The sequence below is a fragment of the Dermatophagoides farinae genome, chromosome 2 (assembly GCF_024713945.1).
Source record: "Dermatophagoides farinae isolate YC_2012a chromosome 2, ASM2471394v1, whole genome shotgun sequence".
NCBI classification, from domain to species: Eukaryota; Metazoa; Arthropoda; class Arachnida; order Sarcoptiformes; family Pyroglyphidae; genus Dermatophagoides; species Dermatophagoides farinae.
The window spans coordinates 8,036,467-8,054,932 of NC_134678.1; the positions used below are offsets into that span (position 1 = coordinate 8,036,467).

At 29.9% G+C, this 18,466-nt stretch overlaps 1 protein-coding gene across 1 annotated transcript; it reads left to right on the forward strand.

Moving 5' to 3' along the window:
- Nucleotides 1-9,377: 9,377 nt before the first annotated feature.
- On the forward strand, nt 9,378-13,656 carry LOC124499731 (uncharacterized). Its single transcript, XM_047063683.2, has one exon. The coding sequence runs from the start codon at nt 11,138-11,140 to the stop codon at nt 13,649-13,651; it is 2,514 nt and encodes an 837-aa protein (XP_046919639.2). The 5' UTR covers nt 9,378-11,137; the 3' UTR covers nt 13,652-13,656.
- The last annotated feature ends 4,810 nt before the right edge of the window (nt 13,657-18,466 follow it).

An 18,466-nucleotide genomic window follows, 5' to 3' on the forward strand; every position in this document is an offset into this window, starting at 1 on the left:
TATTATATTAATCGAACAACAACTATCGATTTGATTTGATTCGATCGATCGATCTATTTTTCCATTTAATTTATTATTATTATTATAAAGATCAAAACATAAAAATAGTCTTATGATTTATTCTAAGCCTTGTGGTATGTGTGTAATTTAACAAGAAAAAAATAATGATTTGCCAAATGATTGATTGATGATTGCTTTTGTTGATTCCACATCCATGAATGAAAAAAAATATGACTGTCAGTTTTTCTTTCCCCTTCTAATACACAATAATGATGATGATGATGATGATGATGGTGAAATTCTTATTCAAAACACAACAACTAGGATGTTGATGTTTTTTCTCTACTTTGATCATGAATTAATTGAATCAATGATAGTACTGATGATGAGCAGCTCTCACTCTGATTTTATTTTTGATGAAAGAATTCTTGTTTGCCTTTTTGATTTGATTCCTGTTTTTTTCCTATGATTCGATATACCGAATAAAATCAATTTAATCATCAATCAGGCTGTTTTTTGTTGTTGTTGTTGTTGTTTGGTTGTTATATTTAGACCAAAAGATTGCTTTTATTTATTATTATTATTATTATAATGATAATAATGCTGATGATGAAAAAAGATCAATCGATCGATTGGTTTTTTCGTTCATATGTTTAGCTAAAATTTCTAAATGAATAGATTGGTAATAGGAATCTTCTATCAATAAGATGTTGATGTTGTCTATGATGATCGATGGATTGACCATCTATTTATCTATCGATTCCGGGTTTTTCATTCTTTTTATTACAACAATAAACATCAAACTAATCATCATCATCATCATTGTGATAAAGATTAAAGCAAATGAAAAAAAAATCAAAGTCCGTTGATATATGATTGGTGTTGATTGTTCAATCATCATCATCAACAAAATCTCAAGATTGATGTGATGATTGTGAGAAGAAACAATCATCATCCTCAACGAAAAAAAACGAAATCTTCCTCAGAATCATTTTTGTTCTCAATTTTTTCTTTGCCTTTTTTGCCCATCTCATCTTGTCTCCCATATCTATGTTGCATTTGTTTTGTTGATGTTTTCACTGTTGTTGTTCTTGTTGTTGTTCGTTGCTGTTAATTGGATAATCACGAATCATTCATCTTTATGCTGTTTTTTTTCTGGATGATAATCGTTTCAATACTGATGATCTGATGTCAGGCACATAAATATTTTTCTTTCTTGATTTCATTATACAAAAATGCTTAATGAGACAGATAATCAATGAATGGAATGGAGCTTAAGCCATTATGGCACAAAATGATGGGCATCGTTTTCTTTCGTTTTTGCAAAAGAGAATTAATAAAGAACGGATGTGCGAAGAAGAAAAAGAAGAAGAGAATGATTATATGATAAAGAAAAAAATCTCATTTTAAATGCTGCCGTTTCTTTAAAAAATTTTTATTTTATTTTTTTCCGTAATTTTTTTTGCATTTCTTCAATTTTCCTAATACGCTATATTACGACCACGATGATGAGGCTTGATTGATCGTTTATCTTCTCTCTCTCTCTCTCTCTCTTGTTATCCATTGTCATTATTTCAATTTTTATTTTGGTCATTTTTATTCAAATAGAAATTTTCATTTTCAGTTATTTGATTCCTTGATTTATGATTGAATAATAAAACAAAACAAGAAAGATGAAGAGAAAGGGACCATTCTCTTGACATAGTTTTCTTTCCAGATCGAAATGAAAAGTATTTGAAAAATAAAATGAAATATTCGACAACTAAAAACAACGCGAAAAATACAAGGTTAACGGCATTCCATTCTCATATTTTGCCATTTTGTTGTTTTGTTTAAATGTATGAAACGTTTTTTTTTCTGTTGTTGTTGTTGCTCTAGTTTACCTTGTCATGATCAATCCATTCATTCATTTGATGCAATTTTTTTGTTTGAATTTTCACTGGTGGATAATCTAAAAAAGAAAAGATGTAATGATCATCATCATGACTATAAAAATGGCTCAATGTAAATGGAATTTTGAAAAATATTCGATGAATGCCATAGGGACAAATATAACGTGTTTTTGACAGCACAAACACACTGCACGTTTAGTTTTATGGATCTTGTTTTTTTTCATGTGAAAAAAATTGTTTTTTTTGATTTTCGATTAAATGAATTATCAATTATGATTACTTATTGCTCGAAGGTTTTAAAAAGAGAAAAAAAATGTTCTTTCCAATCGATTAGATTTTGTTTTGTTTACCTGGCCCCTAAATTGAATTAAATGTAAAGTGTAATGTAATCTAATAACATTTTTGTTGTATTATGAAAATTTTGTATTACAATGGTTACAATTACAATTATCATTAGCTTACATTGTGAATGGTGAAAAAATAAGAAATGATGATTATGATTTAACAAATGTTTGCTCATCGTCATCATCTTCTTTTTGTTTGGTTGTAATCGTACTTCATAATGATCATCATGGATTACAATAGAAAGAAAAATGTGGTCATAATAATATCCCCTTTTGATTGTAATTAGCCTAATTACATATAACATATATAGGTAGATATTAATCAGAGAAAAAAAACCAACCAAGAAAAATCACTATCATAATAATAATCATGTTTTCATTTCAGAAATGATACGATTATACTATTTTTTTTGTTGTTGTTGTTGTTGAAACGTAAAAAACCAAACGTTTTGTTTTTTCGGCCAATTTCGATTGAAAAAATATAGAATTCCAATTTGTTTTCGAAAATTGATTTCTTGTCTTGTGTTTTCGAAAATTGGGTTAATAATTTAATTGTCTGTGTATCTTTGATTTTTTCATGCTGAGAAAAAACTAAGACAAATTCAATCATAATCAGATCACAAACACACACAGTAACAATATTGAGGAAGTGAATTTTCTATTCTTGCTATTTGATAACAAGACCAATGTCCCTTGTATATTTATTTGCTTGTAAAAAGATTTTACAATCGATGATTTTTTTCATCTACTACTCCCAAATTCATGCCTGAATGAACATTTGAATGAATATTTTCCTTTTCCAAACGATGAAACGCGATATATAAGAAAAAAAGTCAAACCTTATTAATGGAAAGGAACTTATTATTTTGACAATAAACCACCACCATCATATTATGGGAAGAAGAGATAAGAGCTCATCATCATCATCATGGATGAGATTTGGTTACGGATTGAATTTTCTATTTTTTCTTGATAGAAAATTGAAATTATAAATTACCATTTCATTTCATTTCATCCCAATGCCGGTTATTTTTATTCTTGTTGTTGATCTCAATCTTGTTATATTTTTAGGAATGTTGTGTATGTATATAAAATGTCACAAGAAAAGTCAAATATCCTATCGAAATTTTTTTTTTCTTAATTTTTTGACTTGTTCAACCAGTTGTTGTTGTTTGTTCAAAAGAAAATGTTGATTCATTTGCGATATTTATATTTATATATGGTATGTGTGTGTGTGTGTGTATTTATTGACATTGCTCCCACCGTCAAGTTGAATTTTTTTTCTTTTGCATTTATTTTAAATTATTCACAAGTACCTGTATTTTTGGTTGTTGTTTGAATAAATCACACCTTTTCTTTCTTTTGATGTCATTTCAAAGATGTGTGCATCATATATGAGTTTGGGATGAAAAAAGAAAATATTTAAATAGAAGAATGTAAGTAAGTAACCATGAAGTTCGGACAAATGAATGAAAAAAAACGGTCATCTGCATTTAGCATTTGATATGGAGTTCATTGCCGGATACACACTGACATCAGTCATCTTGATGTTTACAGATTTTTTTTTGTAATGTGAATCCTGATTGTTGATCATGATGATGATACTATTAAAAAGCCTACCAGAGTTTTATAATTCTACAAATGACCGAACTTATATTGCATCTACGATTACCTACCACTGGTAATAAGTCCATTGATGTTCAAGGTTATTAAATTTTTTTTCTTTTTGGTATCATATCCAAAATATCAATCAACAATTTTTTTTGTTGATATAATGATAATGATCATGATGATGATGGAAATTTCTACTTTTTTAAACAAAAAAATCAATGTCTAACTTTGTTGAAACGTATAATAATTGATACATAGAGCTGACGATCAAATTTTTTTTGATTTAATAACTATGATCTGATTTTTTTTTGATTTTATTAACCACTGTGAAAAAAATCCAGTGCTACCTGTTTAAAGTGGTGAACTGGAAGGAAAAAAAATCACATTATTATTAGGTAAAAGAATTTTTTTTTATCCCATTTTATACCTTTAAAAAGGTCTAAATGACTTGTAAATTAGAATAGTGATGACCATTAATCTATAGCTGCTGCCTATGCTGCCACATCAATATGATTGGTTTTTTGATATGATCCCCTGTGGCGGCTTAAAATATAAAATATATTTTGTGTGTGTGTATTGTGAATGATGATGGTGATAGTTTTTCGCCAATTTTTGTAACTTGAAAATGTTTATAATTGAGAACCAGTAGTGAGCAATGTGTCAATCCTTTTAAAAACATTTTTCTTTGTCTAGTGTAACCACAATTGTATTATGTAGTCATTTTTTCATAATAATCAAATCTGTAAATGTACAAAGTGATGATGTTTTATTTTTTCTAGGTGATTTATCTCTTTTTTATGGCTTGGTTTTTTTCAGCCATAAGGTTATGCCAAATTCTTTATTTTCAAAAATAGAAAAAAAATAGTCATCATTAGCACTATGTTTTAAATGTAAAGTAGTGAAGCAAAGAAAAAAAATAACAAAATAAAGATACAAGCCGGAACAACACAATCAACAACAACAACAATAAAAATAGCTAAACAACAATCTATCTATCTAACACAATGATTTTATCATCATCGTCAAACCTTCAGTAAGAAACACAACTGTATAGTCTTGGTAGGTGTTTGTTGTTGTTGATTATTGTTTGGTTGCAATGCATCCATTCACAACTGGTGATGATTATTATCCATCCATTACATATATAGCCATACCGGATGATGAAGATAACATTTTTCTGTAGTAGATTATCATGTAATCATGTTGATGATAACCATCACCTGATTTACATCGTCGGATATTAAGTTATAAAATTCTCCAAAAAATTTTTTTTTGTAAAAAAAAATCCTTCCGATTAATTGATTTGACTATTTTTCCATATTGTTTTGTCGTTTCCGGTTAGTCTTGATTGATTTTTTTGGAAAAAAATGATTTATTCATCATGATGATACAATTTTTTTTTGTTTTCACATTCAAGAAAAGAATGATTGATCACTTTTTTTATCTTGAAGAGAAATTGAATAAAATTTGTAATATGAAAATTTCAATCACTTCGTATATTTTATATTGAAAAATGAAAGCAAATTGTCTTTGTGTGTTTGCATTATTGTTTTCATGAGACAAAAAAACATAAATCGATTGTGACAACAACAGGAAAATGAGTAGTTTATTCTCATATGATTTTAAATCGAATTTCTGTGTAATTTCCGATTATCGATCATTTACATTATACTTTTTTTATTCGGTTTTTTTTCTGGTCATCATGATGGCATTGTATGATAACCTGAATAATTTTTTTTTTTTTTGATGTCAATCACAACAATACTGGTTGACACCGATATACCAAGCAATAACGAAAAAATGAGAACGACCACCCGGATACATAATAATAATAATAATGTTTGGGTGGATAATAGCCACAATTAACCGACACATTCGATAACCCTATCATCTCATTGGTTTCATTCAACCATGAAAAATTACAATATCTATTATCGTGTGTTTTGAAACCCAACAACTAATAAGTCTTTTCTCATATAAACAACAGTAAGAAAAAAATTAATTAGTCGATTAGTGATGGTTCAATGGCAATATTGATGGGAGAAATGACTTGAAAAAACGTAGCCATTTTGAAACATTTTTGAAATTTTTTTCATCATTTGAATTTGAATGTATTTATAAATCTAAATGTATGATAATGATGATGATTCAAATTCAATCTTTTTTATTTCATAAAATGACAAGAAATATATTTTGTTTTCATTCCATCCAATACAATAACATGATTGGTATGCAAAAAAAAGTATCTCATCAAAAATAAAATCTTTTCTTTTTTTACCTTTTCATTCATTAAAATTTTTATTTCAGCCTCATCATGGTCATTGAATTGAAAATGCTGATGAATAATACGATTAGGAATGGGAAAGATTAATTTTGGTATAGATTTAATTTTTGATTAAAGATTAAAGATGAAATTTAAGTTGGTCAGTCGGTTGTGTTTGATAAAATAAATTGCAAGCGCGCAGGTCAATGTATCAATCCAAAAAAAAATTTCTGATGATTTTTTTCGCATCATAAGATCGATAAATTTTTTTTTTTTGTTTTTCTCTCTCTCTATTTCACTCAATCAATTCATCTATAGATGATGATTATGATGCTAAATATAAAACGTAAAAAAGAAAAAAAATAACCATGATTAATATGGTGAAAAACGAAAAACTAGAAAAATTTTTATACGACAAAATGTTGTTGTTGTTGTTGTGTTGTTTATACATTTAATCAATATTGTGGATATTGTGGATAATATTGATAAGATAGTTTTGCCTGTTTGATGTGTATTTAGATTTGTGCTGGTCATATATAAATCTATAGCGAGAAGAAAAAAAAATTTCAAATCCAAAGCTTGTGATAAGCCATTGAGGCCAAGTTTTTTTTCTATTTCTACGATAAATAACGTTTTTATCCCTCCTCTCAAAAAAAAGAAAGATATTCGATTGGTTTAGGTAAGGATAGGTTCAGCAATGATGGCTGGTTGGTCGGTTGGTTTCTAATTTATATTCCGGTCGATGATGATGATCAGTATGAAATTAAATTACGAATAATGATAAAAAAACGCAAGAGAGAGAGAGAGATGTTTAAGGTCAAGTAATCAAGTAAAATAAACCGAAAAAACCGGCCAAATCATAGATAGCTTTTTTCCATATAGTAGTCATCATGTCCTCTTATCATCATTGCCAATCACTGCAAATCAGCAGCATAGATTTATTTTCAAGGTGTTATATAAGTGTTCTGGATGTTTTTCCAATTTTTTTCGTTCCATCTTAACTTGTTCATTCAATTATAATCTGATGTTGATGATGATAAACCTGAATTCGAAAAAAAACCGTTCAATCATATTTATCTATATTTAAAAACTATAAAAACATTAAAAAAAACGAAAAAAATTAACATAAAATTGTCGAATCAGGAGCTTGATTTAAATTATTTTAAGTTTATAAAAATGACCAATTTGATGAAATAATCCATTGGTTTATGTGATTTTTTGATATATAGAAAGAGAGAGAGAGAGAAACATAAATAATTTGCAATTCAATTGATTAAATTTTGTTTTTGAAAAAAGATTGTGTGCAAAAACCACCACCAGTTATATGCCGGTTACATAGCCGTTAGAGAGTGGGTCATATTTTACCAACTTTCATGTGTATTTATTAATGTTGTTGTTCATAATATTCAATTCATCCATTATCATCATCATGTAATTGTGATTCGACCTATTTGACTTTTGTGAAAAAAAATGAAAAAAAAATTTCAAATTCAATTGACTAACCATCATAGTTTTTTTTTCTGTTGTAAAATAATCCTTAGTTTGTAATGAATGAATAAATGAATGGTTCGTTCGAATGAATGGATGCTTAAATCATCATTGGTGGATTTTTTCGACAAACTGGAAATTCATGTATGCGTGTGTGTGGAATATTTTTTTTCCATAGTTGGTAGTAGTAGTAGTAGTAGTAGTCGTTCATCATCATTTTATTATCGTATTTCTTTCTTCTTGACACCAAATGATGATGATCGATACGAAATGTCCAATTTGATTGGGTCAGATATATTTTTTTAATCAACCATTTTATCCTTAGCATTTTCTTGTTTTTTTTCTTTCCCTTTTCATTCATAACATGATTATCTTTTAAATCGATCTTTTTTTCTGGATTTTCAAATTTTTTTAGCATAATCGAAATCCGATTTTTTCTTCTTCTGTTGCATCCAAATCCAAACACTTTTACGCGACTGATAATGATGATGATGATGATGATGATGAACTATAGCTTAGCATGTCAATAATTTGATAAGTGCGTGTCCAAATAAATGTTTCGTATCCAAGTAATAATGTTTTATTTTTTTGAATTTGTTGAATTTAATGAATAATAATGAAGAATATTGTAGCTTAACAAGAACAAGTGATTAGCTATCTATAGCTAGCAATTTTTTCTATTTTTTTTTGTTCGTTTGGCCAACTAGCCTAAACAACAAGATAATATATCGCGTTTGTTTGTTGGCTATCTAGTTCATTATAGCGGCTTTCTAATCTAAAATGGTGGAATTTTCTGTTTTTTTTTTCTATGGAAAAACTATATTTTTGTTTGTCTCATAGCCTACAGGCTACAATCTCTCTGGGGCTTCTTGTCATTAATTTTTTCAGTTTGTTATATTAGTCCATATATTTTATGCGTTTCTTGTGTGTATGGTACCCTCAAGTTTGACTTAAAAATTCCTCATCGAATGATCGATTCGTTTTGGATGAAAAGCAAGTAAGCAAAAGAGAGAGAGAGAAAGAGAACCATCATCGTCGAAAATTCAAACGAGGTTGGCCAGCTTTTATTCTTCTATTCTAGATTGATAGACCGACCTCTAACGTATGGCTATTCGAAACATCATTGGAATCCGGTCGGTCGTTTAACTTTCATACATGTCGATATTTGCTCATCTTTTAATAATAATCATCATAGACAGAACAAGGACAGGTGAACTAATCATTGGTAGTGGCAGAATTTTTTGACAGATCAACTTTGATGATGATAATGATGGTGGTAGTAGTTGTGATTCGAGGGTTCTCAAAATGAAGCCACCATCAAATTATAATGATGATGATATATAAGTCGAAAGAAAGAGATGTGTGTTTAGTAAGATGATGATGATGATCATCACCTGGATCATCAGGATTTCTATCTTCCTATCTATTTTTGAAGCGAGAAAACCGGCTTTCTTTTGGGAAAACAAGAGACCAGAAGATTCGGCTTTTTTCTACTTGTCATGTTGCTGCCAGTTTTTCTTTCTTACCTTGTCTTTAAAGTTTAAGGTTTTTATTTTTTCCTTGAAAATTCATTGATTGGCAACCGCGACGACGACGACGTCGACCAAGACCACCACCAATACCGATGGTTGGTTGGTTTAAATCGTTGAATTCTTTTCTTTGACTGTATCTCAGGTAACCAAATTTTTCTCATTCGCCTATTGAATATAGTTTAAAAACTAAGCTAGCTTGTCATTCATAATATTTTTCTCTTTCTATTGTGTGTGTTTGGACCAATGGTTTCCATTCCCTATCTGTGTTCTGAATTTTTTTTTGTGTATGAAATTCGTAGCTTTTATGATGATGATTATGATACAGGTGGCCATGTTGATGTTGATGATGATGGTGGTGGTAGTGGTAGTAGTTTTGATCATTGTAGATTCATTAAATTGTCTATAACTTGTTGCTGTTGTTGTGGAGAAGACGAATAAAACTTTGAACACAGGTAGATTCAGAGAAAAAAAATAACAACGACGAAGCCTATGTTGTGCAACTTATTATTGGTTAAAATAATAATAATAATCGAGGCGAAAAAACTTGAAAATTTTTTTCTCTTCTTCCTATATATCATATGCTGCTATGAATTTTTCGTGAATTTCTTCTCCGTCTTGTTTGTTTGTTTGATATTTTTTTTTCATTTCATTTCCCCATATAAAGTTTTGACTTTAGTTTTGATTTTTGTTGTTGTTGTTGTTGATACGTTTCATCATAATTTTTTTCATCTTTGAAAAAAAATGTCAAAAGAGTAACTGGACTCGTCATTATAATAAATGAATGGCGGCCATCATCATCATCATCATATAAAAATCTGACTTGGGTTTTTCTTTTCTTCTGTCTGTCTGTGTGTGTGTATATATATATTGTGTCCATCATTTTCAAACTTATCATTTTTTTCTAATCATTCTCTTTTTCATCAAGCAGCCTAAGCATCATTCTTAAGTTTTTTTTTGTTTCTCTCTGTTGAATTTTTGAAAGTTTTGCTCTTTCTCTAGTTTTATTTTCTTGTGTTCCAGAAAATAAAAATCGTAAACATCTCTTTCTTTGAACTGATTCGTACATATTTTCAGCATCATCATCATTTTTTTCGTAGCTTTGTTTTTGTTTTTGTTTCTATGTTTTGTTGAATCCTGCCTGTTATTGTGGAAGTGTGTGTGCGTGTAGGCAAGCTAAATTTTAGTTTATTAAACACACACACACACGAATACATTCTTAAGTACAAACATCATCATGAGAAACACTTGTTGAATCTGATCTTGTTTTTTCTTGTTGAATTTCTTTTTTGAGCTCTTTGATCTGCAAATACAAGACTACGACGACGACAAAAACAAAATGATGAAATACATTTAATGTCACATCCAATTCCATTCATTTGGCTTTTGATTTTTCGATCATTCGATTGATTGTATATCCTGTAAAAAAATTCATTCCATAGACGAAATGATGGCCTTATGATAATGTTAATAACAATGATGATGAGGATGATTACCATCATATACTTTGTAAATCTTCTCATCGAAAAAGAAAAAATTTTTTATTCCGAATAAGTCATCCTGATAATCATCATCATCATATGACATCAAATTGTGTGTGTATGTGTCTATGTTTCGTGTCTAAAATAATGTGTGCATTATCTATGGACAATCATCATCATCATCATAGTAGTGATTGAATTCAACCCATTCAATTGATGATATTGTCGTCATATTGTGACGGCTGGGAAATTTTTCAGTTTTGTTTTGCCATTCCAAGCATCTGTTTATTAATTTTTTTCTTCAATTCATCGTGCCTTTATATTTGGTTGTTGTTTTTTATCGGCACGAAATAAAATCTTGCATCTGGTTTGACATCCTTCATCTGTCTCTCCCTTTCTCTCTCATTGTGTGTGTATGGTGTACCTGTTTTTTATGTTTATTGGCGTCCATATTTAGAATCATCATCAGCATCATTATCCTTTTCAGGAGAATCAACATAAATCACCGAAACAACAACAATAGACAATAATGGCTAAATCGGTTAATGGTGGTGGTGATGATACTGATAATGAAACAACACCCATTTGTCGTTGTCGTGTACTATATCTTGGTTCTGCTGTACCACATATTACTAAAGATGGATTACAAGGAATCCAGGAACCTTTGAGAGATCTTTATCCTGAACAAGGTGTATTTTGGAATACAGATCGAGATCATATTGCCACTGGTATCGATTCATGGCTTTCAGTTTGGTCAAATGGTATATTAGTGGAAAATGTTGATGATAAAGGCAATACGATACGACGTTTTCATCCAATTGAATCATTGCATTATTGTGCTGCTGTACGTTATGTATCAGTACCAGCGAATGATACAACATCAACAAAAAATGGTTCATCACATGATTCGAATAAAATAGCCAAATTTTTGCCATTAGATAGTCCATTTTCAAAAAATTCTGCAATCGATCCAATGAAAATGGGACATCCGCCATTATTCGCTTGTATTTTGAGACGTACATCCGGTATTAAAGTACTGGAATGTCATGCATTTATATGTAAAAAAGAAGCAGCAGCTAATGCATTAGTACGTTGTTGTTTCCATGCTTATGCTGATACAATGCATGCTAAACAGATTGAATTGGAAAGTCCATATGAACAATTGGATAGACGACGCTCAAGATCAATCGGATCAGCATTAGATTCACAATCATTGATTGATGATAAAATTAATACGTGGCAAAAAAATTCTGCTGGATCATCAACAGGTTCGCCCGATGAAACAAATGGTTTTGGTGAAACAAGATCCATATCACGACAAAAACAACAACAACGTACACCATCGGTAGCTTCGTTAGTTAGTCATTCGATGGCTGCCGAACATCATCATCATCATCATCATCCACAATTACCGCCACCACCACTACCACCTCATCTTCATCATGGTCTACCAATGATGGGTCTTCCAGAGCCAATCTACGGTATACCACCGACCGGAACATTACGTAGCGTTCGTTCATTCATTTCATTAGCTGCATTAAAAAGTCATAAAAAATCGCGTTCACGACAAATACCGTTACCATTTGCTCATGGCCTACCACCACCACCTCTACCGCCACAACCACAACCTGTGATGTTTGCAACATTATCAAAAAAAGAATTGAAAAAAGTACTAAAGAAAGAAAGTACACTTAAACGTAAACATAAATATAAGGATTTCCCACTTCCATTCGTTACGGCTAACGGTTATCCGGCACCACCACCACCACCTCCACAATTTATCTATGGTCCCCCACCACCACTTCCACCACATGGTATTCATCCTGGTCCAATGCCAATCTATGCTCCACCTATGGGACCATCATATTACGGAACAATCGATAGTCGTAAAAGTCGAATACCATCACTACCTCCCCCACCACCACCACCACCAACATCTAATATGATAAATGAAAATGGACATATGTTGCCCCCACCACCACCTCCACCCCCATCAAGTCATTTTGATGAACCAATCTATATGCCTGCTGTACCATCACCAAATGGAACACTTCGACCTGTAACACCACATGGAGAACCAATTTATTTTGAAGGACGTACTGTTAATGGGTTACCGCCAATGCCTATGCCAATTCATCATCACCCAGGACCACCACCAGGACCGATGTTTATGGGTCCAACACATCCACAAATGGTTCCATGTACCTTGATACCAACATTGAGTCGTAAAGAATTGAAAGAATTGGAAAAACAAAAAGCATTGATGAAAAAAGCAGCAAAAAAAGAGAAAAAGAATGCTAAAAAGAATAAAAACCAACAACCACCACATCCACAACAGCAACAGATCATGACGAATGGTAATGGTCAGCTTTATATTGAAGAACCACCACCAGGTGATTATTATCAGCCTCGACCATATGGATATCCACCTGAAGAAATCGGTGATCCTGATGAATCAATCATATCACCATCGGAAATGCAATTATCATCCGGAAATTATAGTAATGCATCTACCGGAGGTGGTGGTGGTGGCGGCGGAATATACAAAAAGAAAGGTCACCTTAATGAAAGAGCATTTTCTTATTCAATACGACAAGAACATCGTTCACGATCAAATAGTCTTTCGAATCTGGCATTTGAAAATGGACCAAATAATGGCAGTGGACGAAATGGTGAGAATGAATCACATAATAATAGTTCAGTTAGTCTAAAAAGTCAAACGGATGCTATGGCTGCTGGTCAACCAGTTCCAAATGGTCCAAAAATGATGAATGGTAATGGATCAATACCGTATGAACAACATCCACATACAAATGGTAATGGAAGAATTCCATTGAATAATGGCCATAGTCATCATAATGGTGGTCCAATGATGATGATGGATGCAAATGGTCCAATCGATCCGAATACATTAGCAACACGTATGTCAAATTTAAGCCTAAAAAATGGTTATGGACCAAATAATCCACCACCACCACCGCCACCCCTACCAACAAATGGTTATCATTATCAACAACGAACAGCTACAATTAAACGTCTATGAAAAATTTTTTTATAATTGAAAAACCAGAAATTTTGTGATTAATTCGACAATATAATTGTTCCTATTTATTATTCAAATTTTATTTAATAAATTTTAACCCACTCGTTTTTTTACACAAAAAAGCCGAAATGTTTCTAGTTCGGATTAAACATGATTTTTTTTGTTTCTTTTTCGATGAATTACAATAATAATGTCAATGATGATGATGGAATCATTTTTCTTTTTCATTTAATTTTTTCTGATTGTTTGTTTCTGTTCTTTTTTTTCGCATTTTTTAAAATTTTCATATTTTTAATTGAAAAATAACCAAACACAAACACTACACATTGATATTTATGATGAAGTTTTTTTTTTGCTTGTAACCAAGATGAAAACAAGACAACAATTTTTAATTGATTGATGATGCATTTTTTTTGTTTTTCATTTGTGTTTTTTTTTTCTATTCGCTGTACATCCTTTTTTTTGGAAAATTTTTTTTTTTTTGTTTCACAATAATTCAAATTAAATTCATCGGCTTTTTTCCATTGATTTTTTTTTGTTTCGTATATAGATTGATATAATTTGATTTATAATTCTCATTTTAAATTTTGAAAATTTGTCCAATTTTTATTTCATTATCATCATCATCATCAATCATTATAATGACGATACGTTAGTGTCGCTCTCTATCGGCTGATATTCTAACAACTTGAACGAAATATTTCAATTCTCAATCGTCAGATGGCAGCGCAATAGAATTTGTTTGATTTTCAAAAAAGTCAATAGTCTCTTCGTATTTTCATTATTATTAATTATTATTATTCACTTTGCCATTGAAGATCAACGATGAACAAAACAAAAAATCGATCAAAAAACAAGTTTCGAGTATTTTTAGAGCCATTATTTTTTCGAGGTAAATTTATTAATGATAATCATCATATAATGTGAAGCGAACAAAAAAAAAAAACAGACATAAATTTTGGCGTTGGCTTTTGTTTGTTGTTTGATACAGATAAATAAATAAAATGCCATTAATAACCTCTGTGTGTGGCTTGTCAATTGTAATGATAATGACGATAATTTGTCCTTATAAAAAAGTGAATTATCTCCATGTTGTTCGATATTATAAACAAAATGCAAATAAGTTTTTTGTTTTTCTTCTTCTGAATTTTTATCAATATTAACATAACCCTTTTTTCCCGCGCACACACACACACACACATTGCTAATCCAAATACTTGATTCACATGTAGTGAAGATAGTTCGAATGATTTAGCCTTGTAATTGATGATTTTTCAAATAGACTTTTTTATATTCACTTTGGAACATCATCATTATCAGCCTTTATTTTTTCTGTTGATTAAAATTACCATTTGAAATTGGTTTTTTTGTTTGGAAAATCATTCTAGACAATTTATGTATTTGAATTTTAAAATTCAACGAAAACGAAAACAAAAAAAAATTTAATACATGTCTAGGGATAGTGATGGTAAATGCCGAACTATCTAGTTAATCATCTGATCAAATTTCAACGTGTTGGTGGTTGTGGTTGTTTTTTTCTGTGTTTTATTTCCACTTCCTTCCCTATACTTTGCCAACATCCACAAACATATGTGGAAGGAAATTATTTTTGTGTTAAAAAACGCAATATTTAGGCGTGTCTCTATGACACGTGTTTTTTTTTTGTCTACCAAAGTCTTTATTATTATTTCACATTTGGAACAAAATTCAAATTAAACACATTGTATAATTATTGAATAATTTTTCTGTTGCTGATTAATTTTGAATTTAAATCGATTTATAAATTCTTATTTTTCAGTGAAAAAAAAACAAAATCAAATCGTTTTGATTTTGTTTCTGCTCTGCTGTCTTGGTCTCAAAACAAAACAAGAAATTTAAATGATCCAAAAGTCATTATTTGTGTGTCTCGAAAAAGTTTCAATTGCAAAAAAAAAATTTGATCGATATTTAATGTCCTTATCATCGTCATCGTCATTATTTGTAGATTTTGTAATTTTTTGTTTTTGCAAGACTAAAAAAACAATTCATTGATCAACGAGAGAGGTAAACAATCTATTTAGAACTTGAAAAATATAATGATTATGACTCAAATCGAGAGAGTGAGAGGTCGAATGATTATTTGATTTTTTTTCTTTTCATTTCAATCTCCTCGGTTATTGGTATTGGTTATTTCAATTGAATCATTTTATTTTTTTATTCTCTCAGTAAATGTGTGTGTGTTTGTGTGTCAATGACCAAATGCCGTTAAATGAGTCATTAGTTTTCTATTCAAATCATCATCATCAACATCGGGTCAATCGATTCGATTGGAAATCGGAATTGTTTTTCTTTTGTTCCTCGTTTATTTTGAAGCAAAGATTTGTGTCTGTAAATTGTTTCATTGCATGATGTTGAAATTGTAACTTTTCAATTTCCCAAAAAAACCTAATTAAATGTGAATGTATATTCGATTAATTATGGAATGCATCAGTCACACACACACACAAATATATCACATTGTAGCGTATTCAACATACTTATTATTACAATATGGCCTAGATGCATAAATAATCCATTTTTATATTTTGCAAAACACATAAATGACCAACAGTGGTGGTCATTTTGTGATTTATTATTGATAAATTAGAAAAAAAGAAACGAAAAATTCCTATTCAACGATATAAACAACAAACTCATTCATTCATTCATTCATTCAGGTAGATTCATTATAATCGTAAATTTCATTTATATTTCACAAACACTTTTGGGAACAGCAGCAACAACCTATAGGTAAAAAGAGAAAAAGAGAGAGAGTTTATTTGTTTCAAGTTTGTTTTAATAATAGAAATGTATGAAATAAAAATCAAAATTAACTTTAATAAAACTTGATATGAGAAAAATCCCAATAGGGAATACATTATGATGTTTTGTTTTGTCTACTTTTTTTATGAAGTTAGTTTTTTTCTTTGTTGCTAATAATCTAGCCTGGCCCATATTGCACACCATCATCATCATTACCGATGTTGCCGCATCTTGTTTCGCATAATAATGTTGTTGTTGTTGTTGAGATTTTGTTACTATTGAATTATCAACAACATCACCATCATTAATCGTTGAGCAACACCACTATTTTGGATTTTTCGCTTCGATAAATTGTAACAATCAAAAAAAAAATGATGACGAAAAAAAATTAAGCAAATTGTAATTGTAATTTATTCCATTGATTTTTCGATCAGAAAAAAATGAATTTGTTGTTTTGTTCTGTTCTTTTTTTGTTTGGAACCATTTTTTGGATCCCTACATCATCATCGTCATCATTTTATGGATGTTTCACTTTTTTTCTTGTATTTTCGATCAATTTTTTCCTCTCTTTCTCTGTGTTTGTTGTTTATACATTATTACACAACATGAACACACATTTGAAACATATGTCAAACATCATCAGAGAAAAATAATCATGATCTCTGTATGTTTGTTTGTGTATACGACAAGTTATAAAAACGTACAATTGATTCGTGATTCATATAGAAAATGAAATGAAATTTTCATTCATTGTGAAGAATAATTCAGTTATGATCTAGTTTTTTATTATTTTTTTTTTTCGTTTGTTCGTTAGTTTGCGCTTTCTATTTCTTGTTTATGTTTGTGTGTAGGTAGGTGGTCATGAACAAGAGATTAGTTTGTTTGTGGTCTTGTCCACTGTGGTTGTGTATCACTGATTGATCAATGTATAGTTCAAAGAAAATGAAAAAACTTTTAATTTTGATTTTTTTTTTTCGTTATTTATTTATCAGGTAAAATTTATTTATTATCATCATTTTTTTTCATTTTCAATTCAATTTATATTATATGAATAGTAGCAGTAGATAATGGCTGAAATGAAAAATGATATTGATCAATGTTTGTGTACGCTGTGTTTGTTTTCCAATTTGATTCGATAAAATTAAGTTTTTTTTGTTTTCTTTTACATTTTCAATCGATTTCTTTATATTCATTATATTTGTTTGTTTGTTTGTTAGGATGTCAAAAGAAAGAAATTTTTTTTTGTAGGATGCTTATTCAATTCGATCGTTGTTGTTGTAATTGAATTTCCTTCACATTTACAAACGAGTAATTTAAAAAAAATTGCCAAGCGATTTCCATGTAGGCTATATTTCGATGATGATGATGTTGCGTTGTGTTGAATATCACTAGTCTTAGAGTATCAGCCGTGAATAATTTAGTTTTTTTTGTTTTGATTTTGACTGCTGTTGTTGTTCCATTTGGATCAACAGCCAATTTGAAAAAGAACAAAAATTAGTTCAGAATGGACATAATTCTGTTTGATTTTTTTTATTTTGTTGTTGTTGTTGATAGTCTATCGCTTTTTTGGTGTTTATTATGTTTTTTTTTCTTCCAAAAGTTTTTTATTGTTGTTCTTATGATGATGAAAAAATCGTTTACGTAAACGACAGATTCAAGCCAATCATTGTCAAGTGTGTGTGGAGAATGAAAAATTCAAAACAGTCAACTTTTCACAGACAATTAATGTTCATATGTGTGTGTGTGTGTGTGTAGCGAATTGTCCACAATCTCCATCATTTTTTTCTTTTTTCTTGAAGAAAATTATGTTTTAAATTTAGATCAAAAAAGACACTGAAAGTTTTTTTCTTTGTTTTACAGGTGAATATCATCAAGCATCACACTTGATCAGACACATTATCATAATCATCTTTTATCATGATAATACCTGATGAATAGAAAAAATGAAATGAAAAAAACCTTCATGGACACATCTAATCTTTTTGTTTTTAATCATGAGATGTGCGTTTAAAATCCATATGAATATGTTGTTGT